Below are 26,495 nucleotides of genomic sequence, written 5' to 3'. Positions count from 1 at the left end.
GCCTAGCAAAATGCTGTCATTTAATTTTTAAGCAAATGTACATTTTGGATTTGAAACTTTGTTCATAGGCTAGGAGTATAGGCTGAGGCAATGTGCAGCCTAAGCCTGTTTGTACCCTTTCCCATTGCAAACAAAAGCCAGATTTTAGTGTTTTTGTGTTTTTTTGTTCAGTGCAAAAGGGTTTTAACATCCCCTCTGCCTCTGAACTGTCTTTGCTGCTATGGGATAGAGAGAGGGAATGGCAGATTAGCAAGGGGGATGCACTTTAATCATTTTGTTAACAATCACAGCAGCAATTACTACAGCTTGAAAGTGTCAAGTGTTGCACATACGCTTAAATATACATGTATTATATTAATTAGTGAAAGACAGTATGTGTCTGAATCAAAAGGTGGAAGCTGGAAGAATGATGGGGTAGAATGGACATGTGAAACATCTCACCAAAACTTTTCTCAGAGACTCTCAGAGCACGATAATTAGAGGAGATTGAAACAGTCAGGGTCTTGAAAACTTTAAGAAAACGAAAAAGAGCCTGAAAACTGCATTAAACCTCCAGGCCCGCCAAGACGTCTAAATCCAAAACTAGAACGCTGACTGTATTTTGGTGCCAAGCTGTGCCTCTACCCTTTGTTCATGATCCAGATTCTATAATTAATATTTAATATGTTGGAACTATGAATATAACATACAATGGCTTCAGATACGGGAGTCAGAGTAGTGACTAAAGCAGTGTTGATCATAATCATAAGCTTATTAGGAGGCATAAAAGGCTTCCTTTCATTTCCTCCAACTGCCATAAACAAACAATCTACACTAATGAGCCACTGAGACCCATAAATTCTTGTTTTTAGCAATTAACAAAAGAAAATCCAGCTTACTGTTCACTTATATCGATCCCACTTGATTGTTGAATTATGTCATAGGATTCTCAATAAAACTGAGTGTTGTAGCTTTCTTAACAGACAAAAGCACCACATTTAGAGTGATCAGCCTGTGGTTAGAGTACCTATTGTCTTTTAATATCCTCTGGGCTCTGCGCAGACGCCTCACTGATATCACTGATGTTCCGTAGATGGGTACCATTGATGTTCTGGGCAGTTTTAACCACCCACTGTAGTCTTAAGTTTCCTTCTTGGCTTTCTTTACCAGGGTGGGGATGTGATGATGATGACAGGTTCTCTCTAATTCTGATTCCGGGAACCTTAAACTATTCACCTGCTACACTTCAGCTCCACTGATGCAGAAAGGGGTGTGTGTCTTAGCCTCCTTTTTCCAAAAATCATCAATCAACGGCTCATTGATGTTGTTTTTCTGCACCACACTGCAAGGCTGTTGATTTCCTCCCAATATGAAGTCTCTGATGGCTGATCACAGTGGTGTCACCTGCAAATTTTAACAGTTTTCTCCGTGTCAGGGGTTGCAATCATGGTTGTAGAATGTGAACAGGAGGGGGCTGAATACACACCCCATCCTTTGATTTATGGCATTGAAAAGCTGACAGGAATATCTCTCCACCAGACCTGGAAGCAGCACTATAATCTGTGATGTCGAGTAACAGCTGCTCCAATGATAATCAATAAAAGAGTGATTTGGACACAATAACAGAGTGATGGGATTTCAAGGGCTGTCACTGCACAGAAGGATCATCTTTATATTCGGGGACAATGGTGGAAAGTTAATTTACTCAAGTACCGTACTTAAGTTCAATTTTGAAGCACTTTAACTCAATGTGAGTATTCCATTTTTTTGTGTTTTATACTTCTAATCCACTACATTTCACTGAAAAATGTTTTGACAGCTTTAAGTGACTAGTAAGCTGCAAGATTAAGACATTACAGGAAAAAATAAAATACAAAGCCTAGTTTAGATTTAAGTGCAAGTTAAAATATAGTTAAAATTGGCTCCACCCCATGAAGCTACAACATTAAAATGCTGCTTACACTTTGATAAGTCTGAGAAAATAATTTAATGGTCCAGTGTGTAAGATTTAGGGGAAGAAGGAACAATCTCTTTATATCTACAGAGGGTGTGGCCTCTCTTCCACAGAGGCTGCCAAGGGGAGGGTGAGGCGTGCAGTATTTAATTGGTTGCCGTCTACACTCCACTAGATGTCACTAAATCCTGCAAAATGGCCCTTTAATAATATTGTACAATGTGGTATAATAATATAATACATTCTGCTTTAGCGCTTTAACCTACCCACATTTGTTTTACTGCTAATACTTCTGATTGTCTTTTGGCCTGTCCAGAGGAAACAAAATCTGCCTTTTTATATATATTAAACATATGAAATTCAACATGCTACTTGATGAGTTTTACATGTGTTGTTAAACAGATTTGTTACCATGGGACAGAGACATATCCAGTCTTTATGCCAAGCTAAGTTAGCCAGCTGCCTGCTACAGCTTCATAATTGGCATATAGACATGTGAGTAGTGACAATTTTCTCATCTTACTCTTAGCAAGAAAGCTAATGAGCCTATCTCCCAAAATGTCTATTTTTCTTATATAAAGGATCTGAATACTTGCACAACTGCTGAGGTATGACTAAGTAGCTCATGCAGATCAGGCACTTATTTCTATAGTTTCCTTCTCAAGAAAAGTAATGCTAATGTGTGCAAATACCATGATGATCACTTGATTTTACTCCGATAAATGCACAGCTCTCCGTGGCACATACTCCTCTCATGATTGTGATTCAGACTGAAAAATAGGCTCCCTGGGGGTCACAGACCCACTGCTGTCCTACTCCTTAGAGATGGGACTTAAAGCTTGTAGCAGGGGTAAAGATAACTCTGACTGTACCAGCTGGTGTGTCTATGATGCGGCCAAGATTTGTGTTCATTTCCATTCTTTGCTTCTGCCCCGTTAAAGCTGTGAGCCATATGTTACATCAGCTCAATCTGCTCCAATTAGACCTCGCAGCAGGCCACAGCAGTGGCCATGATGACATGACGGGGTAGTAGTTTACAGAATCATCTGCATAGATGGGGGTTTAGTTAATGGGACAATGGCAGTGAAGGAAAGAAGGATCAAGGGTGTCTATTTCTCTTAAAAGTAAAAAAAAAAAAAAAAAAATCTAAATAATGATGATTTAATCAAAATAAAACAAAGAAAATTTGTTGAAGTTTTTCCAGCCATTAAAACATTTAAACAGTGGTGGCAGTCTGATGGAAGACAGCCATACTGTTAAAAACAGAGCCCTGACTGAGAGCGAGAGTGAAAAGCTGTTGGCTGTGAATCATCTTACACTGTTAGGCATTCTTGCTTTCAAGGTTACTTCTTTCACTCACTGCGATAAAGGAAATGTACATTAAATAAAACACACCAGACTTTTTCATTTGTAAATCAGGCACTTTCCCCTTCTTCTTCGGCTGTACTCTGTGGAGGCACTAAAGCGCTCTGTTTCTTACAGCCAATCAATGCCAATAAAAACAACCCTGCACTGTATAGTGCTGCCTTAGATTTTCTAGCTTTCTTTTAGAAGAGAATTAGGGTTTATGGGTTTTTGGATATAGATAGTATACTCGAGACAATCTTATTTGTATGCTATAAAAACACGATATTGCCCTTGTGATCATTCTCATACTCTTTCTTTGAGACTGTCTGCTGAAATGCCTTCAGCAATTTGGGACTTACCTCAAGGCCAAGGTCCTTGCTAATTATAGAATTCCTCCTCTTTCTTTCTAATGCACTGGAAAGGATAATGGCTACCCAATTAACTGTGTAACTCTAAAGCAATGTGGAATCCAAATGTTTCAGCCTGGCATTTAGGTCATTTCACAGCACTAATAATGCACTTGTAGTAAGAATGGCACTACTGCATGCAGCACCTACAATTCAGAGTTGTAATCAAATTGAGTGTAGCCTATGATTCTATCACATTATATTTCTATTACTGCCTTTTCTGTTACTTAAATGAGCAATAACTGATTTTTTTTTTTGCCCACTTGATGGCTGCACTGAATGAGCTGTTCTGAAAGTTGCTATGGTGAACATTAGGAAGTTAGGGAATGGTTTCTAATTTACATGTAAGGCAAATAGAGATTCAGCCTTTATTCACTCTCCTTTTCACTTTATATTGGTCTCCACTAACTCATGAAGGCTAAATAGTTCTCAACTATGATAGTTGCTAACTTTGCCTGTGTACTATTTAGTGTTTGGCAGGTAGTACAGTGGATTATCCACTTGCCCGCCCCAACAAAGCAGGGAACAAGGAGTTTGCTAGCGCATATGCATGGACCTAAATTTTATGTGCCCAGATTGATTGAGTGCTGATCTCTATGAGCTGATTTTCAGTAAAAGTATGTGATTGTGAGATCAGTATTAATGCTTTCTAGATGCTGATTGATTTTGATAACACAGAAAACTTAAGATCTCGGCTGATTTGGCTTTACTGTCACATGCTAATTAACCACGAGGAGCACTTTACTCTCAACATCATTTGTATATCACTCACTCGCTTTGTGTTGCTACGTCAAGGTAGTTAGCCAGCTAATTTGTCAGATGTAGCAGAAGTATGGACCCTTGTTTTGGTCTGCTCCTGTTTGCCCTGTTATAGTTACTGCTTTAAGCTTTAAACTTCCTGTAACTGTTTCAAATTAAAAGCCTTCTAGTGTTCAGTGGACCAAAACTCTTAATTTCTTAGAGAAATTACAGTAAAACATTTACAGAAACCTGTTGTAAAAACTCTCTGACTTGCAATTACACTGTTTCACTCGGCAGCGGCTGAGTAACCTGCAACATGTAGTAGTAATATTACCAGTCCAGTTTGGCTTGATGTCAAATATATAATTTATATAATACAACAGACCACCAAATACTGCTATACCAGGTGTCATAACAAAACAAAACAGCAACAAAAAAGATTGTTACCTGCCAGATATCAGCTGATAGGGGTTATAAAAGATCGGCAATCGGGATCGACAGCAAAAAAAAGTGGGTTATGTAAGTTTGATCGAGGCACCCTTGCTGTAAACAACACATGATTAAAAATGTTCAGTGAATTTTTTATGAAGACAGAAATATATTCAACACTTTTGTTAGACCTAAAGAATGCAGTCCATTATGGTGAGAAACACTCAATGTAAACATAACTTTTATTTGTTTATGAGAAAACACCACAAAGCACCTTTAATATTAAAATATCGTAGCTTTAAAGTGATTATTTAACACATGACAGTTGTAATATTTCATATTGGGATAGTTTTAATGAATTTTGGTTTCCTTTGCAATACTGAAACATGAAGAACAGTTGGTTTATACACAATTATAAACAATCTTAAAAGCAAAAGGTTTTCTTTTTTTCACTAGAACAGCATTATTTGGTCTTCATTTGATGTGCGGGCTTGAGCCTGTTGGTCAGGAAAAGCAACAGGTTGTATCCTTTCTTCTCCCTCAGTTTCTACCCATTGATGGTTTTGAGCCAGATGTGCCTGCATGTTTATTGTTGCTCATTGTTGCTCATTGTTGCAAAGTGAAAATGTATTCATTAAATTTGGACCCTTGATGTGACAGTCCCACATCTCCTGTTTTGTAGAGCAGCCATCCAGTCTGTCCAGTCGCTTAAAAGATCACTATTCTAAAGCTGCCAACTTGCCTAATTTAACACACTAAATATTCACAAAAGGAGCTGATGCAGACTCACATTCCTCTCAATTAATTTCTGACATGACATAATAGCTCTTTGTATCCACTTTGCCTTGGGCAGGCCAAAATCACAAAGAGGGGAAGTGTCTCCAAACACACACGGACCAGTTGAAAATATAAAGTTACATTTAATAACAGAGCCTAACCAGCAAATTGGCATGGGGGATATTATCGGCTCATTATCTGCCTGTATCCTGGAGAAAAAGTTAACAAGGAATTGCACTACAGGGATGTGAAGGATATGACTGAGGAAATTTGGGAACAACAGATCTCATTCGCCAGCTGTGCTGAACAAGAATTTTTTTCCTTAAGATTCTGGTATTCAGCAATATTTTACTAGTCAATGCACACTCAAGAGCACACTTACACACATTTGAGTGCTGACAAGTAAATTACAATATTTTTGTATCTTTTATAATATATTTTTATACTCTATTTATCAATTTGTGTTTGAGTAGTTAGCAGACCAAAAAGCTAGTAATTCTGTATTCCTCTCACCCCATCCCACCAAACAATCCCAGCATCCTAACCAATAATAATAAAGCAAAGAAAGGTCAACAATAATAACATTAACAGTAGTAGTGTTACATTTGGTTAAGAAAACATCTTACCATTTACTTAGCTGTAGTAATTTTCATTATGTACATTAATTTCATAAAGCGTCTCAGAGACGTTCTGTCGTGGTTGTCCAAGGGAGCATCTGAGATCAGATGTGGGGCAGTTGAACGAGACCATGGTGCACACATGGAGGCACTGCTGCAGAGAGGTACTGGCTGTGAGGTGCCAGGTTCCACTCAGCTGATGGCACACCCGGGGGTGCTATCTCTTCAGTAATGATCCCGATGCACTAGTCCAGCTCAGATAACTCTGGGCAAGCCTTTCCAGTGATCAGTGTCTCTCTTCTCTCTTCTGTTTTTAGTGATACACACAAACACATATATATTCAATTTTAGATCAAACTGTTTTTTATTTTACTGAATACAGCATTCACTGAATGAGCATCCCATTGGATTTTACTTTTTACAGTTTATTTCCTGACGTCCTTACGCCTGCTTAGAGTCTTTAGATTTTCATTTTCAACATTTCTGTGTGATTTCACGCAGCCCTCTAGTCTCATGATTGGTGGGACATTTATTTATGCTAATAAGGAACATCTGGCACTTCAGAGGCCAATAGGATTCATTTTTATAAAATCAGAGATGCGAACAACTCTGTGGTTTAAGAAAACATTCACAAATCTGTTGTAGATTTTTCTTAGGATCTTTCTTAAAAAATTGTTGGTCTAAATTCTCTGATTTCAAGAGTTAAAGTCCTGTAAGACTTCTGTTTTAGTTTCACTTCTTGGCCCAGATAGAACTCAATAAACTCTGATAAATATTTGAAAGTGCCAAGGTCTAATTTCATTTCTCTGCACACCTTTTTCATACATTCCAGTCCATTCCTCCTCAGTAATTTTAATATCACGATCAGCTTCCCTTTTGGGTTTTAGCAAGTAAGATTTAGGGTCTGAACTCTACTGAAGCAGGGAATACAATTAAACCATCACTGTAATTTCCAATAACCTGGTATTTATGGTAAGTGTGATGGCATCCTCACTCTAAAGGTAAAAAATACAGGAACAAAATATGTGAGTCAGCTGTGGCTGCAGATATCACCAGAATGGACTTTTAGGCTGCTCATTAAATTATTTTAGTCTCACCTAAAAAGACCATCCACTACATTAAAGGGCTATCTCAGATTATTTGAAGTGAGGATGTATGAGGTACTTATCCACAGTCAGTGTGTGATGTGCAGTAGATGGCGGTCCACAGGAAGCTCAGCCATGTGCTGCAGAAAAATATACTTTAGCCACCTAAAACAATCAATGTCAGTTTAAGTGTATATTTACAATATTTTCCCAGCTTTGTTTTACTGTCAGACAGCCTTTATCCACTGAAAACTGCTATTAAGCCAAATATTGCTCCTTCCAAAGCAACCAGGCTCCATATATTAAATAGGTCTTCAACGTCCTTAATAAACCATCTGTGGCTCCGAGTTATTATTTGGACTGCAGAACACTAAGGTCTTACATATCACTACTACAGGCTTTGTTTCATCTTTTTCATGTCCAGCTGCTGGAGTTGTTGTATCATCATCCTCCGTTAATTTTCCGAACATGCTCATGAACAAATGTTTGTTTCATCCCTTCTGTAAACATAGTAGAAGCAATCATGTACCCTAAATATCCTGATAAAAATATTAATTATAGAGTGATGATGGCACAAGGTAACACAAGGTCACAATACTACAAAGATTCACATCAAATGAAAAGAATCGCCCTTGGCTAGTTGTGCTCCTGCTCCTTTCCATCTACCGTATGTTACAGCATCCTTATTAAACTTTAAATTGAACACTGCAGGCTATGTTTGTAGCATTCTGGATAGAGCATGCTATATCCAAGGTAGACGTACCCCTAAATAAATTATATGTACTGTGCATGAAAAGTAATGAGATTTTTAATATTATATCTTGTGATAGCCTGAAAACAGTTCTGTTAGCTGGATATATGCTGCTTCTCATGTCCTCTGCCATGCAGTCATATCCTTTTGCTTCAGTCTGTCTGCACTCTAAACCTCTCTTTCTCTCTTTTTCCTGCTCTCTGTCTTTTTGCCACGAGTGTCGAACTCAATGAGTCTCGTTCATCCACCTAAATCTCTCAGCTCTGACTTTGTCCGCAGGCATTAGGATTTTTTTTCTGTCCGCCCCTGATGGAATGTATATACGATGACATGGTACCTACTTTGTTCTGAATCCCTGTTCTCTCCCCCCTCGATCCCTCCTTTTATCCACCTTTCCTCTCTACACCATGTGCTCCTGTAGATTAGAGTTGGCATTTTCCTTCTGAACATCCCAGGTGTTGTAAGCACAAGTGCATGTCTCCAATTGTCCTTTGTCTTTTGACAGAGCGCAGCACTGAGATGTTCCCAAGTCGAGGCCAACATAAGGTTAACAGGATGCAGACTTCAGCCACAGCCACCAAGGAGCTCTAAGCTAGCTTGGCTCGACACGCTAGAACTCACATTTTTGCAAATCTAAATCTCTAAACCCCAGGTTTTGTCTTGCTTAGCAGAGCCAGACAAGGAGTTTTTGGAGGCTTTGCCTTTTCTTTTTTAGTTGAACATCGAGGGAAATGTGCTTTAATAGCCTGCAGCCTCTTTAGGTGTCTTTCCGCACTCAGGTTTTGATTGGCAGCCCAGGGGCTCAGGCAGTATTACCATAGTTATCTCACTACACCACACGCCTAACAGCACTCACAGCCACCAGAGCTGTCTGTCATGCCTCTTAACTTGCAACCTATAGAGTTCACTCATAAAAGGGATAAACATGCAAATCAGGGATGTGTTGGTCCTACAAAAGTCACAAACTTTAGACAGCAAGGTGATCTATGTCAAAGCTGAAGTTGATATAGTAGCAATTCAACTAAAAGTAACGGATGATTTATAAAAGGTACTAATATTGTCTCTTAGTTTCAAAATGAAAACCTCAATTATCATTTCTCATTGTGTTCCTTAATAAATATACTTCTTTCTTTTATATCTGTTGATTCCTCTTACAAAAGGGTGCAGAATTATTTTGGAGCTGTGACTAAGATTTTGAATGTGCAATTTTCTTGTCCAGTAATTTACTACTAGGCTGGACAGGAAAGATTGTAGAAAAGAAAAATATGCTGTGTGCAGCATTCTGTAGCTGTTTTGTTGATTGAATGGACTGCTCACCTAAATGAGGGGGGTGGGGAATATCCAATTATTCAAGGCTTTTACTCCAGTTCTAAGTTCAAATGTGCACCACTAGAAATGTAAGTGCATAAAACAAACTTTAAAAACTTCAAACTTAAAAGTGAGTTTTTTCTAAAGTCTAGTTTTTATTTTTATTTCCATTCATTATATGTTTTTTCACACTTATTTTTTGCTTTAGTTTAATTCTAGTTAACTACAATGACCTTGCTGTAGACACATTTTGTAGATATGATAGAGTCACAACCGTGCAGTTACAGAAGTTTACAGATGTGTATTAATATTAAAATGAAGATTGAGTTCCAAGATGGATGTCATCCAGCCCATAAGTACTTAGTACTCATGTAATAATGTAGGAATAACTACTGAGTACTCATGGGTCAGATTCTCAGTGTGTTGTTGGGCATCATAAAATCGTTTCTTTACTTTAAGGATATATCAAAATGCATACATTTAAAGCTGAACAGGAGACACATGTGGAACAAGATCCATTAAGTGAAGATACCATAAAACCCTAATGAAAGGCACCCGATGACAAACAAGACAATCAATCATCCTTTCACTTGTCTTTAGTTTAAAATAGTCCCATTCATGATCATTTTTTAGTGCACAAGGAGTTCAACATGTAGATATATGATGTGTAAAAACAAGATGCATGATACTGATTTCTGTTTCTTTCTCTGTGTCCTTCAGACTCTCATGGGATGGATCTGTTTGCGGTTGCAGTCCATGAGTTTGGTCACGCCATCGGCCTGGTCCACACCTCAGCCATGGAGTCCATCATGAGACCGTACTATCAGGGTCCTGTGGGAGACCCTCTGAAATACGACCTACCATACGAAGACAAGGTCCGCGTCTGGCAGCTCTACGGTACGAGGGAACGTCCATCCTCTGTCCTGTGTGTCCGTGTGTGTGTGTGTGTAGGGGACAGAGGGAGAGGGGGCAATTGATGAGTCCTGTAGAACAAGATTATTGATTAATGAAAACATGCATTGAGTTAATTGGACCTCTTTATGGCATATGACCTTATCACACCATTCACTGATAAAGAGAGCAGCAGCGTACAGGGGAGAGACAAATGATCTTGAATACGAGCATGAAGCGCAGGAAAGAATGCTGATGGACAGAACTGTGAGGGAGGAAAATGACTCAAAAAAGACTGTAGCAAGCACAAATTTAAATCTAAGGAATCCACTGGTACTGGACATGCCTTACTAGTTGGAAAGTTGGCTAAACAATGCTCAAGAGTTCGGCTAATTTTAATGGGCTCCCTTGACTTCTCACCTCAAGATATCTGAATGATATTTTGCACCATAAATGTGTGATTTTCAGCTATTCTAGTTGAATATTTCTGCATCTCTGAATATATATTCTCCTTGGAATATCATTTATTGGGCATGACTGGACAGCTGTGAATCTTGCGGTTTCAATGAGCCCAGTTGTATTCATATGTGATGATCATTTCATTGTGGTAAGACCATATTGTGAAACATTACCACACTGTGTAAAATTATCTATTGTGGCTTCTAGGATAATCACAGCCTCAAGAAACTACACAACCACAAACTAAAGACCTGGTGCATTCAGGGGAATGACAGCATTCCTATGTATATTGACAATAAAAGCATCCCTGAGCAATCTCCAGAAGCGCTGTCCATGTACTCACTGAAAAATACAATTATTGCAGAAATTTCCAAATGTCAAAAGATTTTGACACCAGATCACAGCATGTTTTTTCCTATGGTCGTCCTCAAAGCAAATTTTTATCAATTCTTGTGGCCAAAAATGGTTAAATTGTGAATTAAACCACAGTAATAAATAGTATCAACCCAAAAATTGCTGTGACAACTTATGAGACATGATAGGTCATGGGAATGGCCATCATATACTTTAATTAGAATTTTCTAAACTCTAAACTTTCAAACTGTGAATGGGCGCCTAAAGGAAGCACAGTGTTTATTACAGATAGAAAAAAAGCTGACAGAGTTCTGGGCTGCATCTTTAAATAATCCTCAGGTCCCCAGCTTTCAGATGATATATACCACTTGTATGTGGCATTTACTGTTGACCTTGCATCTCAAGTGTATTATGTAAAGAGGTGTTAATATATTACTTGTTTAATTGGAATGACAAATAAAGACAAGCAGCAAATCTATGAATTATATGATTAATTACCTCGTCTTTTGTGTGTTCATTTTATCCTTAATCCTTCCTAGGGGTCAGAGACTCAGTGTCCCACACAAATCGACCAGGCAACCCCTCCCAGACAGCCGAACCTCCTGTCCTGCTGGACCTGCCTGAGAACAGATCCACTCTCCTGTAAGTAGAAGATCTGGAGTCCTTTTAGCGCAACACAGAGAACTCGGCTATATTCTGGTTGGCAAACACTTGAAATAATCCACTTCAACCTCTTAAGCCTCATTTTTTTTTTCTTTCTCTCCTTTTTCTGGCCCTCTTAACACACACACGCTTGTGGTTCTTTCTTTTCCTCGCTCCCTCAGGCAGCCCATTCTCTCTGTCCACTGTTGGTAAAGAAGGTAGAGCAGAGGTTGTAATAAATGTCCCCTATGAACACAGAAAGGCAGTTAAAAGTAAAAAAGGACGCACTAACAGCCCCTCCAGTGCAGTGCAGGAGCTATATGACAGGATTTCCAACCTTTTTTTAAGTTTGATGTAGCCCCACAGCCCTGCCAGGTGAATTCAAGCACTCCTACATCAACACAACCTGTCCTGTTCCAACTGAGTTAATTTGAATTGATTTTAAACTGCATATTGTCTATTAGTAACACAGTATAGTGGTGGATGTAATGTTGCATTCACAAGCTCCTCAAACGGTCCAATTTTCCGAGTTGGGAAGCCATTCTTCGATTTTTATGTCATAAAGTTGAAACAACATGAACGCTACAAAGCACTTGTTGTAGCAGATGAGTGACAGGTTGGCTGAGACTTGCATCCCCGTGAAGTTTCATGTTGCTATCCAAGTATGCTGAAACAGTTTGAAGCTTAAAATTATGAAGTGATCTTGTCCCAGTATATTCCCTAAAACCACAAGTATTGCTATACCTGACTTGTTATCAGGACTAATGCTAATAAATAACTTCTGTAATTAATCTAAGTCACTCTGTATGGGGAGCTTACAACCTAATACCATATTACAATGTATATCAGAGCAAAAATTGATATACAATTTGAGTCATGTAACAAACTTTACAAGTTATTCCTTCATCTTGAGGGGGCATTTGTGTGAGTTTTCCCAGTTGGGACGTTGTTTTTCTGATTATTCTGAATGCAGGATTAGAACATTTTTCTTCATACAATTTTACTTTTTCCACAGCAGCCATAATTAGCAGAAATAGCAAGGTAAACACAAGTGTTACCAGTGATGCAAATTAAGGTCCTGTTCCATTTAGTGCAGCAGAGCCTTTCCATTTTGACCCGAATGGAATGTAACCTTAATTAGTATCATTCGTAACACCTGTGTTTACCCAAGTATTTCATGTCAACAATTTATTCATTACGTTTAGCTAACTGTATATTAATTAGTTTTCGTTAACTTCAACTGTTTTATACAGGACTAGTATACTTTTAACCATTTCAACTGTTAAGCCATTATTTTTTTTTACAATTTAAACTGTTTATCCATTACTACTTTCTATCCATTTCAACTTACTTTTAGCTATTTCAATTTTAATAGATTACTTTTAGCCATTTTAACTATTTGTCCATTACTTTTTAGATTTTTATCAATAAATCTATTTTAGCTATCAGGTTTTAGATACTGCTTCTTTGTTAGTTTTTTCCAACTCTTCCAGTGTTAAAGCTGGGTAAGGATATATTTTTTGATCAAATTATAGTTTCTTTTTTTTTATCAAATTAATTGAGCAATTCTACAGTATTTTCACACACAACTCGTCATGTGTAGAACTACACCCTGGGGTACCTCCAGTTGGGGATCACTCCTCTAGGAGGCTTAAATATACGTAAAGATTGGCTGAAGTGTGCAGCATATACAGGTCAGCTTCTCAGCTCACTGTGTGCTCAGTGTCATGGCAATGTGCAGGTGGACATGGCTGATGGATCACCACAATAAGTAGGACTTTCATCCTCCGGCCACCGTGGCCACAAATTTCATGACCATCTGGGAATTTACTGATCATTTGGCCTAAGGGAGGGTATAAAAGAGAGGTGTAATGTAATAGTGAGAATTGTCAGAAATAGGTGATGGAGCATAAATATGATTAGTGGATAGCCAACAGGCGGATACTTTGGCCCAAGAGTCATGATTAAAGAAAGATCACCACTGGGTTCATACTTTAAAAATGGTCTAGGCACTATAAGAAGGTGATGGGGACATCAAAATCATTAGAATCGGCATCTGAGGCCATCTGACAATAGGTATTTATTTAATGCAAGATTTCATTACAGTTCTGTTCGCTAGCTGAAAAGATGTGTCGCACTGGACCAAAGACACAGACAGACCAAGAGACCCACCCTGTATGCGCAGCGGTGCAGAGTGTCAGTCAGACTACACAGCACATGAACAATAAGTGAATTTTAAGTGATGGCCTGGATTCAGGAGTCTTTTGTCTGCTATTTCACACAATTCCTCTCAGCAGTAGCCAGGCTGTCGCACTACAGCGTCTCTCCTCCCCACCAGGAAATGTCTTATTAGTATTATCTTTATATTTCTGAGACTGTGTCTCATCCATGTCTATTATATTGTTATCATGTACATCAACCAGCAGGGTGAAAAACCCAGCTCAGTGCATTTCTGAACATTCATGCACACCTTTGTATTTTTATCAACTTGCCAAAGTAAAAATATGATAAAACAAAATTATAAAGTCTTTTGTTTTTGCTTCCATTTTGCATGAGTTGAATTCTTAAATCTAAGATTTCTTATATGCAAACAAAATGTTTATTTCTCTTAAATTTTGTCCACACATTTGGACAAATTGGACATTATGGCACAAGTGTGCCTTGTACTGATTATAATGAGATCCTGTCTACATGTGGAAGGAGCAACAACAAAAAAGGGCATCTGTGGATGCATGTTATATTTACCTGAGTGACTCTGGAGAACCGCTAATGCATCTGGACTAACATTATGGGGGAAAGTTGATTCAGTCATCATCTGTCAGCTCTGTGAGGACAGATTGCAGAGCCTGAAGTGAAAGATTTTCTTGTCAACTTCCAACTAGACTGCATGTCAAAGTAAAAGGACCACGTTAGCGAAATCCACAGACTGCAGAAAGAAGAAACTATCTTTGAGTGTAAAAGTGACTACATGTCCTGTTTCATAGATGTTATTGTCAATAACGGATTTGTTCTGATGAATCAAAGTTTGCTAGGATATAATAGCTTTGGTTAGCTTTGGTTTTCATGTGATATGTGTTTTCTGTCATGTTAATGTTAACACTTTTTTTTCTTAAACGGTAAAATGCTCATCTGGACAGTGATTGTTTTTGTTTTAAATCGCTGTTTTTAAAAATGTCTGCGTGTGTTCAGGCTAGGCCTAAAAGGCCAGTCTAAAATGTGGTGTTTTATCTTGAAAAAAAGACATTTATTGGGCATTTAAGTATGGCTGTTTCACACAGGACTACAGAAACCTTTTCATGACCCGTCTTATACTGTCTCTGGTTGGCATATCCTGATATTCTTAATCTAATCCTAATTGAGCACTCATGCCTAAACCTAACCAAGCCAACCAATAAATTCAGAGGCTGAGAGGGCAGTTTTATCTTTTTTTCAAAAACTGCACGTTAGAGTGACCCTTTCATTGTGACCAGCCCATTGCACATGTGCAATAATCATGCTTCTTCATCTTTTATCTGGCTAAGGAGATGTGACACTGATTTCAACAAATTTGTGAACAAATTTGAGAGAATTTGTCTGCATAAAACAAATCTTAGCTTTTTTTTACTTCACCCTCATGTAAAATGGGAACAAAAAGTGTTGCATCAATATTTTGTTTCTTTGTTTTTTTGTTGAGTGTACCAACCTTATAGATTTTGATATTTTAATTATTCTCAAGCATAAACAGAGCCTGATTGTTTTGCAAGTGAGTCAACTGGACTGTGATGTGTCTCTTGAATTAATAGGATCAAGAGAGGGCAGCTTGCTTGAGGATTGATCAAACTGTGCCTCAAACTACACTGACAACAACACCCAGTGCATGCTGACATCCATGCATACACTCACACCAACAAAAAGAAAGACTTTGTTCTAAACAAGCATATAAAATCCTCATTTGCACACTAGTGTCAGCCTTTCACCGTCCTCACTGCTCATTTTTCACCACCTCTCTCAGGTGCGTGACGCAAGGAAAAGCCGAATTATGTCTGACAAGGGTCAGAAATGCTGACCACGAGGCAGAGGTGTCGTGTTAATAGAGCTCTGAATGGGGATCTTTGTTGATAATACGAGGGCGGCCTCCCACTCACAGTGGCAGCCCTGTGGTGCTAATGGCTCCATCATTGGCAGGCTGACCACGTCAGTCCTTTAAATCACTTATTAGCTGGCGGGATAAATGCACTGGGCGACCTCACCGTGTCAGCGTGATAGCATTTCACCTAATGTTTAGCCTTTTTAATTGAAGGAAACACATGCACACATGCATGCACACAGTGAGACTCTCTCAGCAGGTGGGTGCAATTATCACATAGTTGTTGTTTTTTTTCATTTTGTATGCAAATGGATTTAATTGGTTTGGTTTTTTTTGTGAACTGCATACCTTACAAAAAGTGAGTTTCTTTTGTGTAAAATTTAGATAGATATAACCTCAAACACTCAATGTTCAGACTATAGATTTGAATTCAATGTCTCTAAAAGTTATTCTCCTCTTTTCAACTTTTCCATCCTCTGCCCTCCAACTTTCCTCTTTCAGGCTGGCACGAGATGCCCCGGACAGATGCACCAGTCACTTTGATGCCGTGGCTCAAATACGAGGGGAGGCCTTCTTTTTCAAAGGTATTCAAGCTTAAAATGAGAAAGTAAACAAGAGAGACAGACGGACGGAAAGATAGATAAAGAGTGACAGTGGGAGGGAGGCGAGAGGGAAGCAGGTGAATGGATAGGAGATAGAGTGAAAGAGTAAGGGACGGGGACAGAGGCTGGGCAGAGGACAGAGTGGTGGCTCCAGCGATCAATAGAAAGCCAAGTCATGTGTGGCTCCCAGGGCTTACCTCACAGACGCACACACCATCACTTATTCTGCAGTGTAAACAAAATGCTCCCATAGGGCTCAGACTATTTTGCTGTATACTCGTTAATTGCTGAGCTTGAAATTGATATTTTTTTTATTGGTTAGTATATTTACAGAGTGAACTTTCACTAGCCAGAACATAATAGATAAAGTAATTGAAACATTACAGTACATGATGAGTATTGGCTAAGGCTCCCTGTCTTCCTAATAATTTGTACTGCTCTTCCTAAACACGAGTCCAACTGTATTTTCCAATGCGGTTTTACACACATAGATAAAAGTTAGGATGCACCTGAATCCAGTGCACTGGAAACAGATATTTGAAGTTGCTGGTTATTAAACAGTAATGGACAATAAGGAAATACATTTACTTGAGTACTGAGGAGCTGTACTTTACTTAAGTATTTGGGGTTTTTTGGGGGGAAACTAATGACTTTCACTTCACTACATTTCAAAGTCAAATATTGTACTTTTGACTCCTCTACATTTCTAAGAAGGCTGTCGTCACTCGTTACTTTTAGACTAAGCTTTGAAGTCAGCTGTTAGATGGTTTCAGAGAGTTACAAGCTTCTGTAAATGCATCATGAAAACAATACAGCGTGTATTTATATTAGAAAATGTACTTTGTAATTTATACTTTTGAATGCTTGAGTATTTTTAAAAATAAGTACACTAGTACTTTGACTCAAGTAAAATTTTGACTGAGAAAGTGAAAAGTGAAATAGAAATAAAAGATAGATAAATAAAGATAGATACAATATAAAGTGTAGTATCAGGATGTGGAAATATATTTCATAAGTATTTATATGGCAATATTAAATCACTTGGATGCTTTGTAGGCACAACAATTGTATAGCCATTGAATATTAGGTTAGAAAATAAAACATCTGCCCAATTTAACATGACTTTGGGCATAAACCACACCCACTTCTGATCTTCAATCCAAATACAGACACAGAGACAAAAAAGGATAATTTCCACATTAAAATCTTTAAATAGACATCTGATCCTTCTATTTTGTTAAAAATTTCACTATCTATAAATATGTTAATTGGTTCATTTTTTAAAGTTTTCTTCCCAGACACAGGACATCTCCTACTTCACTGTAAGTTTCTTTCTCAGTGTTTGTGCACAGACAGCTTCAAATTTCTACATCACACTTGTGCAAATTTGGACTAAGATCGATTTCCAAACTAGCTGTGATGTCACAGATCACGCACTTTGGCCCGCCCCTTAAAATAAGATTTTCAGTCAGCACAGAAAATCTTTCCACTTCCAGCTGATGAATGTGAAAATATCCTTTTAGGGTCAAATTCTGCGCATACATAAATTCTACACAGTGAAGCTTGAACATTCAGTGGTAGGAAGAAGAAGAACAGTTTTGAGGGGAGGCATTTAAATTTGAAATCAGATTGACAGTTATGAAAGAAGGGTATGATTTCTGCAGACAGAGCACGCTGTGTCTTCACTTAATGACCTTAATTTCCTGTGGCCTGTCTGTCACAGGGAAGTACTTTTGGCGACTAACGCGAGAGAAGCACCTGGTATCACTTCGTCCAGCTCAGATCCATCGCTTCTGGAGGGGTCTTCCACCCAATCTGGACAGTGTGGATGCTGTGTATGAGAGGCCTGGAGATCACAAAATAGTCTTTTTCAAAGGTAAATATCTGATCACAAGTTGCTCTTTTTTGCATTTATTTTATATTTGTCTTTGTGGATTTAGTTGAATGACCAGGCATATCTTTCTTTATTGTATTTTTAAATATTTCTGTAGTTTGGTAGATAATTCCCAAATTATGTTAATTCCCCATTTAATTGCAACCTCTGTGTCCACCCTCTTCAGGTCTAAAGTACTGGGTATTTAAAGACAATAACGTGGAAGAGGGTTACCCTCGTCCAATCACTGACTTCGGCCTACCCTCGGAGGGCGTGGATGCAGCCTTCGTTTGGCTACACAATGACAAAACCTACTTCTTCAAGGACAACCACTACTGGCGCTACGATGACCACCTGAGGCGTATGGACCTGGGCTACCCTAAAGACAGCACGCTCTGGAAGGGGCTGCCGCCAAACCTCGACGATGCCATGAGGTGGTCTGATGGTGAGTAGACATGAAAATCACTTTATTTACTCGTCATTTTTTTCAGGTAATTGATGTTTACCAAGGGGTGTTGTTAGACATTATTAACATTTATCTGGATTTTGCCAGTGATTGTGCATGGGGTGTTTGACGAAGGACAGGTGCGTTTTAATTATGCGATGCCAGTAGCAAGGACATTCCTCCAGAGTCTTCTCCTGTAGATTGGAGGCCAGTAAGACTGTAGGGACGATTCATATTTATGTTCAAACTTAGATATAGCTGGCTAAATTTACCATCAGTCATTGGTGTAGTTTGTCAGCTTTGGATGGAGATAAAAAGACGGTGGATTGGATGGCAGCAACAAGAGGTAACTCCAATGAGGTGACAGGACACAGCGTGTTCCCTGGCTGCTCAAACACAAACCCTCATAGGTTCTCTTTGTTTCTTTGGCTGTCATATTTGTATTTTTTGTGCATTTTTTGAATGGCTGTTCCTGTCTTGGTGGATAATAATTAACCACAGTCTGTTAAAAGGTCCCAACTTCTTGACTTTTCCAGATGTTCAGTTTCGCTCTAATTTAAACATGCTTGTTTGCCACTGTCCTCATCATCACCTGGAGACCGCTCAAATAAATCTTTCATTTAAGCACACTTAGCTGTGTCGGCCAGCATCTTTCTCTTTCTTTTCTTCCCTTTTTTTCTGGCACATCTTCTCTACCATCTTCTCACCACTCCAGATGTCTGTGTTTCAGCAGCAAGTGCTAGATATTTTCAGTTTCAGTCGTGATGGCAACTGTTACCTGCTATTACATGTTGGACCAGCTGTGTCGCTGCAGCTAATAGGACTAATAGACTTCCAGATGGCTAGTTCACACCATTTGATAGCTACAGCATATTTTTTTTAATTTTTTATCATATAAGTGAGCACTATACACTTACTGCACGCACACGTTTTTCCACACAAAAACCCATAAAGATACACAATATAAACTCTTGGCAAGTATGTTTACATAACCTACACAATAACAAATAATCTGTGACCTATAAAAAGTGAGCTGTGGGTCTGCAAAATGAACAGTCCAACTGTATGTTTGCCTTGAGGGACCTTTTGGATGCGAGATGCTGAAGTTTCCAGGCAACAAACTTTTTAGATTACAGACACTGAGTCAGTCTACAGGAAAAAGAGTGTAAGACTGGAATCTCGGCTTGCCAGCAACAGCCTTGACCTTTACTCTGCAAACACAGTGGAGAGCCGTGTTGGGTGTTATGAATCCACAAGCCGGCCTCTCCTTATTAATCCAACGCTCCACAGCGAGCTCAGTGGAGTCGATCAGATGCATGGGGAGCAGGCGATTTGAAAAACCCTTAAGATAGGATGAGAAGATAGCTAATCTAATCAAGGAGGTCTAAGAGAGAATTATCCTTATGTATTATCAGTAGATCTGTCTTCTGATAGCAGTCTGCCTTTTCCTGCTCTGAGAGAAAACTGAAGTTTGGCGCTTGAGCAGTTTAGCGGTCACTCAGCTTGCGGTTGTCTTGCATAAAAGCCCTGCATAACACCAAAGCCAATGAAAGAACCTGCTCACTTTACGCCTTTTGGGCAGCCATGCATTTTACATACTGCCCTCTGGTGTATAGCTTCAGTGTGTCAGTTCTCATACTATCTGCATCAGCATCAGTTACTGCCCTGCAGCCATATGCCCCCTCAGTCAGCCTTCCCATAACCAGTACAAACACTTTTAACATCAGTTTACAGTATGGAGGCTAATTTGAGCTGTTCACATCAGTAACATCTGCATCAGTACGTTTGAGTTGTATTTTTCCTCAGTTATTCTCAATCTAATGGCAGATTGAGTCTGCAATAAGTGTTTGCTGCTATTTTGACTCACACTTCTTACATCAGTCTTGAATTATGTAACCATAACATGACTCAAATAATATGTCATTTTACTTGCACACTCAATGTAGCTTGAATTATCATGCACCCATTCAGAAAAGTATTTGCACGATTTAAAGCTGTACGAATCAACATTTGTATGAATCAAAAGACTATGCAATGTGATACGGCTGTGTAGGGCCTCAGGCAAGGGTCTGACAATATGATATGTATCACAATACAGGGGTTATGATTCAACAATAATGATAATATTGCGATAGTATGAGCAAGGTGATATATTAGTATTTTTAGAGAACCTGTCATACTATAAAGAGAGCACTGCCGTATTTTAAAAAGTTTACTTTTTATGCCATCAGAGAATTTGTGCCTATTCGGTATAAAGAGCAATGGTCTGATGAAATATGGATTCCATTATTGATTAAAATATGGATTAAACCAAATGTGATTTAGGATGATAACATAGGAATATAGTATTGATAATTATGTCGTCTATATTTTATCTGAAAAGCAAAGATCCTTACGTGCCCAGCTGAAATCATACATTTTATCACTTAAAGTTGAAACTGGTTGATATGTCGGTCTGAAAGAGGAAAAGCAAATATGTTCAATGTGCTGTTTGACTGGTATAGAAAATGAGTTCCACTTTGTTTTTCTATTGCCCCTTTTACTGGGAACTGCACAATATTTTTCTCATTAATATAAAAGTAGGTATTGATTTAGTAAATATGAATGATGCACACAGATTGAGCTGGCTGCTCATTTATGAAACATTTAGATTAACTAGGTTCATGGGGAAACCCTGGGAAATGACAAAAAAGATCTTAATTGAGATAAACTGTCGGTTTGTAGAAATTCTTCTCTTGGTAAAGTACATTTGAAATTTGTTTAAAATATGTTTTTTCACATTCTTTCTTGAGTAGTACTTTTTAATGTGGTTATTTGTTTTATTTATCACACAGAGAAAGTTAGCAACTAGCTGGTGAACGTAGAGGAGCATTAAGCTGGTGAAAGTGTAGATATTTCTCGCAGGAGTTTGTGGAGTTTGCTACAGGCAATGGTTCGCTCACACAATACTAATTACATACTGTATGTCTCTTATTGTATCATTAGAGAAGTCATGCTTCCTGTGGCGATTTGACCTTTAACATGCAGAAATGGCAAAGTTGCTGAATTGATAATATGTCGAAAATGGGCCCAACAACAGCCAGTAAATGAGTTTGCAAACAAACCATTTCAGCTTGAAACTGTAGATATTTGTGTTTCTCTGTGTGCGTTAGTGTATGTCTGTTTGGCTGAACTGCATGATTTCTCTGGCATAATTTGTTATTGTGCTGTCTGGGACTGAAATCCACAACAGAAGAGGCTGAGATGGTCATTAAAAAACATTTCTAGATCCATAAATCAGATCAGAGTATTGATATATTCTACGCATTATTGCAAATAGCTTAGTCATTGTCCTAGTTGAACACGTTTCTCCTCACAATGCTGCCCTCACTTTCAACATCCACTCCACAGCAGTTACGCTGAGAATTACAGGTATTTTATCAGACTCTCAAGTTGTCTCTGCTCAGCGTCACTTTGAGCCTGGGTTGTTTGTTAAACTTATGTGTGACAGGAGTACCGTCCTCACACAGACTGCAGCCCACAGCATTCGAGCTGACTGTGGCTCTCAGTGACCGCCGCCAAGACTTTTCTCTTTTTGAGAGTGTCCTACTCATCTGTTGTCACTGAGTGGTGGTGCATGACAAGTGGTTCATTGTGGCAGCATGGGCGCTGCCTTCTGCTCATATATAATTGAACCGCTTTCAGAGTATGATTATAGTTTGTGAAATTTCTGAAACACATCAGGGAGGAAGTGTCGTGCCAGATGGACGACACGAGTATTGTTCTCTAATACATGCCAAAACATTGCTCATAGGTTTTATTACATATGGTCAAACACTGACCAGCAATTGACGCTTACTTGGAAAAATCATCAGCTGTCCCTGATGACCTTTTTCAAACACAAATCAGCCAATTCTAATCTTTGATAAATCACTATAGCTCCACTCTGAGTCAGAGGTGAGAGAAAACACATGCATTCTGTGACAAAAGAAGCAATGTTAATGTCATTTGGGGCGTTGTTAGACACTGTGTGACATTGGCAGTATATTCACAGCACTGTTACAGATTCAGATTTCCTGTGATTAGTGTGACAGACAGAGCAGATATTAATATCATTCCCCAGAGCTATGACGCATATTTACCTGCCTTTGGTGAATGTTTCTAATTAACTAGCTGAGGTGTTTTGAAGGAGGCATCTTCATCTAGTACAAGAAACACTCCTGAAAGATGAAGATAAAACGAGTTGGTTATCTTACATTTAATATATGCCATTTGTAATTTCCTCCTTACAGTAGTGTCCAACTCAGAAAAATAGTTTTGTCTATAATGCTTTATATGGAGTGTGCATAAGAGGGTCATTACACTGTCATAACCAAGTCCTTACCATGAAGGAGTCTTTATGAATGTTTGTGACTGTTGTCATTAAGTGTCATTCAGTCAATTGTGTAATTTTTAATGCAAAGTCAAGTGTTTTGATTGTCTTTGTTACAATAACTTGAGATCAATCAAGTGAAAGATGTCTTTGTTATGACAACTTGACATTACCAAACTTAAAGAAGCTGTTCAGCTTTAAGTGGTAACATTACATTAAACTGTCATATGTGGTTGGTTTTGACGGTGGCTGGCATGAGACCATTATAAGTGTGTTATGAATGTTTTCCTTGACCTCAACTAAAGATGGTGGCCAGTTTGATGATAGAGAATACAGAGAGAACAGAGAATACATGTAATGACATCTTTATGACAAGACCAAATGGTACCACTTCAGTGCAGGTCAAGGAAAATGTACATGACACACTTATAATGGCCTCATGATGGTCAGTGTCCAAACTATCTACATATGACAGTTTAATGTAATGTTATAACATAACTTAACTAAACAGTTTCTTTAAGTTTCATAATTTCAAGTTGTCATAACAATGTCAACTTTGCATTAAAATGACATAACTGACCGAATGACATCAATCATTACAGGTGTCATGTCATGGTTATGACAGTGTAACGACAGTCTTACACTAAGCTCTTCAAACAGTGTTACCATTTTGTCAATATAATTGGATTAATCAGTAAAGAAGGCCCAAGGCGATATTCACACGCAACAGCTAACAACTGCTACACCAATAAAATGCACTGGTTTGTGTGTGGTTTATATTATTCAGTTAGTGTGTGTGTTGATGTATGTATGTTCTTTCTGTCTTATCTTTCTCTTTCACCTTCCCTTTAAACCTTCTCCTAACCTCCCCCTCTCTTGTCACCTCTCTTGTTTCTCTGAATGGTGCAAGCTTTAAAGGAGGTGGTCAGGTAATGTGATCGTTACTGGAGCATGTAACGTCACGAATCTGCCATGTCAGTAATCTTTACACACTATGTGCATCTGTGCCTGTAAAACATTCTGGTCTTTTACCTCCTATAAAATGTCCAGTGCCTTCGATAAAACCCACACGTTTACGGTAGAGTGAGAACATGTGTGTGTGTGAGAGAGAGAGAGCTCACAGCTGGCCCTTGTGTAATTATGTGTGGCATTAGCATGGCATTAGCCATTATGAGGCGTCGTTATTAGTGTGTGCTGAAAAATTAATGGCAACAACAAAAACCAATCAAAATCTACCACTGAACTGTGCTGTATGAACATTTTCTCACAGGAGGTTGACTGTTTTGATGGATGTTAAGCTCATTTTTATACTGTAGAAGTTGTTGAGTTTAAGTGAATAGTTCTACAATGAAGTGTTTGATGGTTCTTGTTTTTACTTATAAATCTACCTTAACAGCATATGTGACGTGTATTTTTGCCTGCAGCCTATTTGTCTAGTGTTTCTCTCACACCTTGAACTTGAAAAGTTCATTAATAAGCCCCCTGAGATTTAGACTCCCTCGCTAAATCACTTTGAAACTGAGAGCCTGTTTCATAACTTGATTTCATCATTGTGCAGCACAGGAGATTGTGGAAGATAATAGCACAAGATGTAATGATTAACAAAGTGTGAAATAAATCAGTAAGGAAGGTCTGATCCTCAAAGGACCAGTGTGTAGGATTTAGTGGCATCTAGTGGTGAGATCTGGTTCCACACTTTATCATTCTGTTATAGGGGGAAAAGGCTCGGTCTGGTTAGTCACAACCAATCACAAAAGAATGTCAGGTGGTAACTTTTCGGTGGAACATTTGCGAGCCCTGGCATTAAAATTGTTAAATCTCCTCAAAAGAAAGTTCATATCATTCATGACCTAGGTGCTAATTTGCCATTTTCAGCATCTAAGTTTCTAGCTCTGAGGTTGTTGTTTCTCATAAAAACAGGGGACTTGAAAACACAAAGTGGATGCCTGAAACAGGCGACCAATGGCAGGCTTACTGTATATCAACAGTCTATATCCAGTGAGTCAGACTAGTTCTGGGCAACAAGACGCTGCAACATAACTCCATGGAAGAGGACCTGTGCCTTCTGTAGCTATAAACAGCTCATTATAAGGAAAAGAAAACATAACTATTCTTATTTTCAGGTGATTATACAAAACATTCTTATTATTATATTCCCTTTCTGCCATATTCTCCCAACATATTCCCCTAAATCTTGCACGCTGGACCCTTTAGAATAAATGAGTCATCTTGCTTTATTATAACTCCTCCTTGTATGTTATGATGATCCAAGCAGCATGTGCTCGTCATATTCCTTAATAAGGAAACAGGATGTAAAGAGCTCATGAAAACGGTTACCAATGTTATCATACCACTTAAGATGCTATAATAAAATATTCTAGGTGTTGAGTCTGAACCCTGTGAGAGTGAAAGTTATTTTTTGTTGTTTGTGAGTTTTTGCTTGTATTATTTATTGGTCATAATAGTTTTATGAACTCACAGTTGCTGTCAGTTATGCCAAAAATATACCTCATAGATTTCACTGGTTAGCTGTGCTGCTCTTCTGTGATGATTTGTATTTGACACTTTCAGAATTCTCGTAAATTAAAACAGCCTGGCGCAATTCATTCATATGTGAAAGCCGTAAGCGACTTTGAGTGGCATGCAAAAGGTAAAATTACCAAAAAATTAGCGAATGAAAGAGTTAAAAAAAAAAGTGATAAAAATCTTAGGGATAATTCAGTTTTAAAACTTAACAGTTTTCGAGAGGATATCATATATATTCAATTCATTTGGTCAAAAAAAAAGACATTTTTAATGATTTTATTTCCTTGGTCCTGACATTTCGTTTGACCAGATGAGGGTCTTATTTGAAGTTGGTCCCCAGGTGGAGGAGAAAGGGTGCCTGCTGTTCCAGAGCAATTACAATAGGTCGAAAGCTGAGGACATATTACCTCCCCGTAGGGATCAGTAATGTTTGCTTTAACTTGCATTGTTTTGGCAGCCTTTGTGGAGCAAATCCCCTTTAAGGAAAGCCTCCACCAGTTGGCTGTACAGATTAGGCTTTGATAAAGCACTCGTAGGTGTTCAAAACTGGCACAAAAACAACTAATTAGCAGGAGGTACTCAGGACTTATTTCAGGCCGCTCTCGAAGGGAACAAGCAATATCACCTCTTTCCCCTGCAGCAGCTCCCAGCTGAATGTGTGGAGGCTCTTTTCTCTGTCAGGTGTTTAGAGGTCTGTGTTGTGTCTGAGCTTCCGCCAGCTTCAGAGGTCCTGCTCCAAGCTCTTTGATGTGTCGTGTGTGTGTGTATGTCTGTGTGTGTGTATGTGTGTGTGTGGATTTGTTTTACTATATTTGTGGAGTACAAAAAATTGGAGCCCACTATAGGCCTACTTGTGGGGTCTAACAGCTATGTCAGGACCAAAACTGTGGA

The 26,495-nt window shown here is 38.6% G+C and overlaps 1 protein-coding gene across 1 annotated transcript in view; it reads left to right on the top strand.

Moving 5' to 3' along the window:
- LOC146308249 (matrix metalloproteinase-17-like) overlaps positions 1 to 26,495 on the top strand; it is a 105,838-nt gene that overhangs the window by 76,083 nt on the left and 3,260 nt on the right. Inside the window, exons 5-9 of the mRNA XM_084745749.1 lie at positions 10,116 to 10,292; positions 11,639 to 11,741; positions 16,309 to 16,391; positions 18,133 to 18,285; positions 18,470 to 18,727. Of these exons, the coding sequence (XP_084601875.1) occupies positions 10,116 to 10,292; positions 11,639 to 11,741; positions 16,309 to 16,391; positions 18,133 to 18,285; positions 18,470 to 18,727 (774 nt within the window). The remainder of the gene's footprint in view (positions 1 to 10,115; positions 10,293 to 11,638; positions 11,742 to 16,308; positions 16,392 to 18,132; positions 18,286 to 18,469; positions 18,728 to 26,495) is intronic.

Source organism: Lutjanus erythropterus, chromosome 20 (genome assembly GCF_056507025.1).
Source record: "Lutjanus erythropterus isolate fLutEry1 chromosome 20, fLutEry1.hap2, whole genome shotgun sequence".
NCBI lineage: Eukaryota > Metazoa > Chordata > Actinopteri > Lutjaniformes > Lutjanidae > Lutjanus > Lutjanus erythropterus.
Note: the sequence above shows the minus strand (reverse complement) of the source record. Positions and strands in the feature narration are given on the sequence as shown.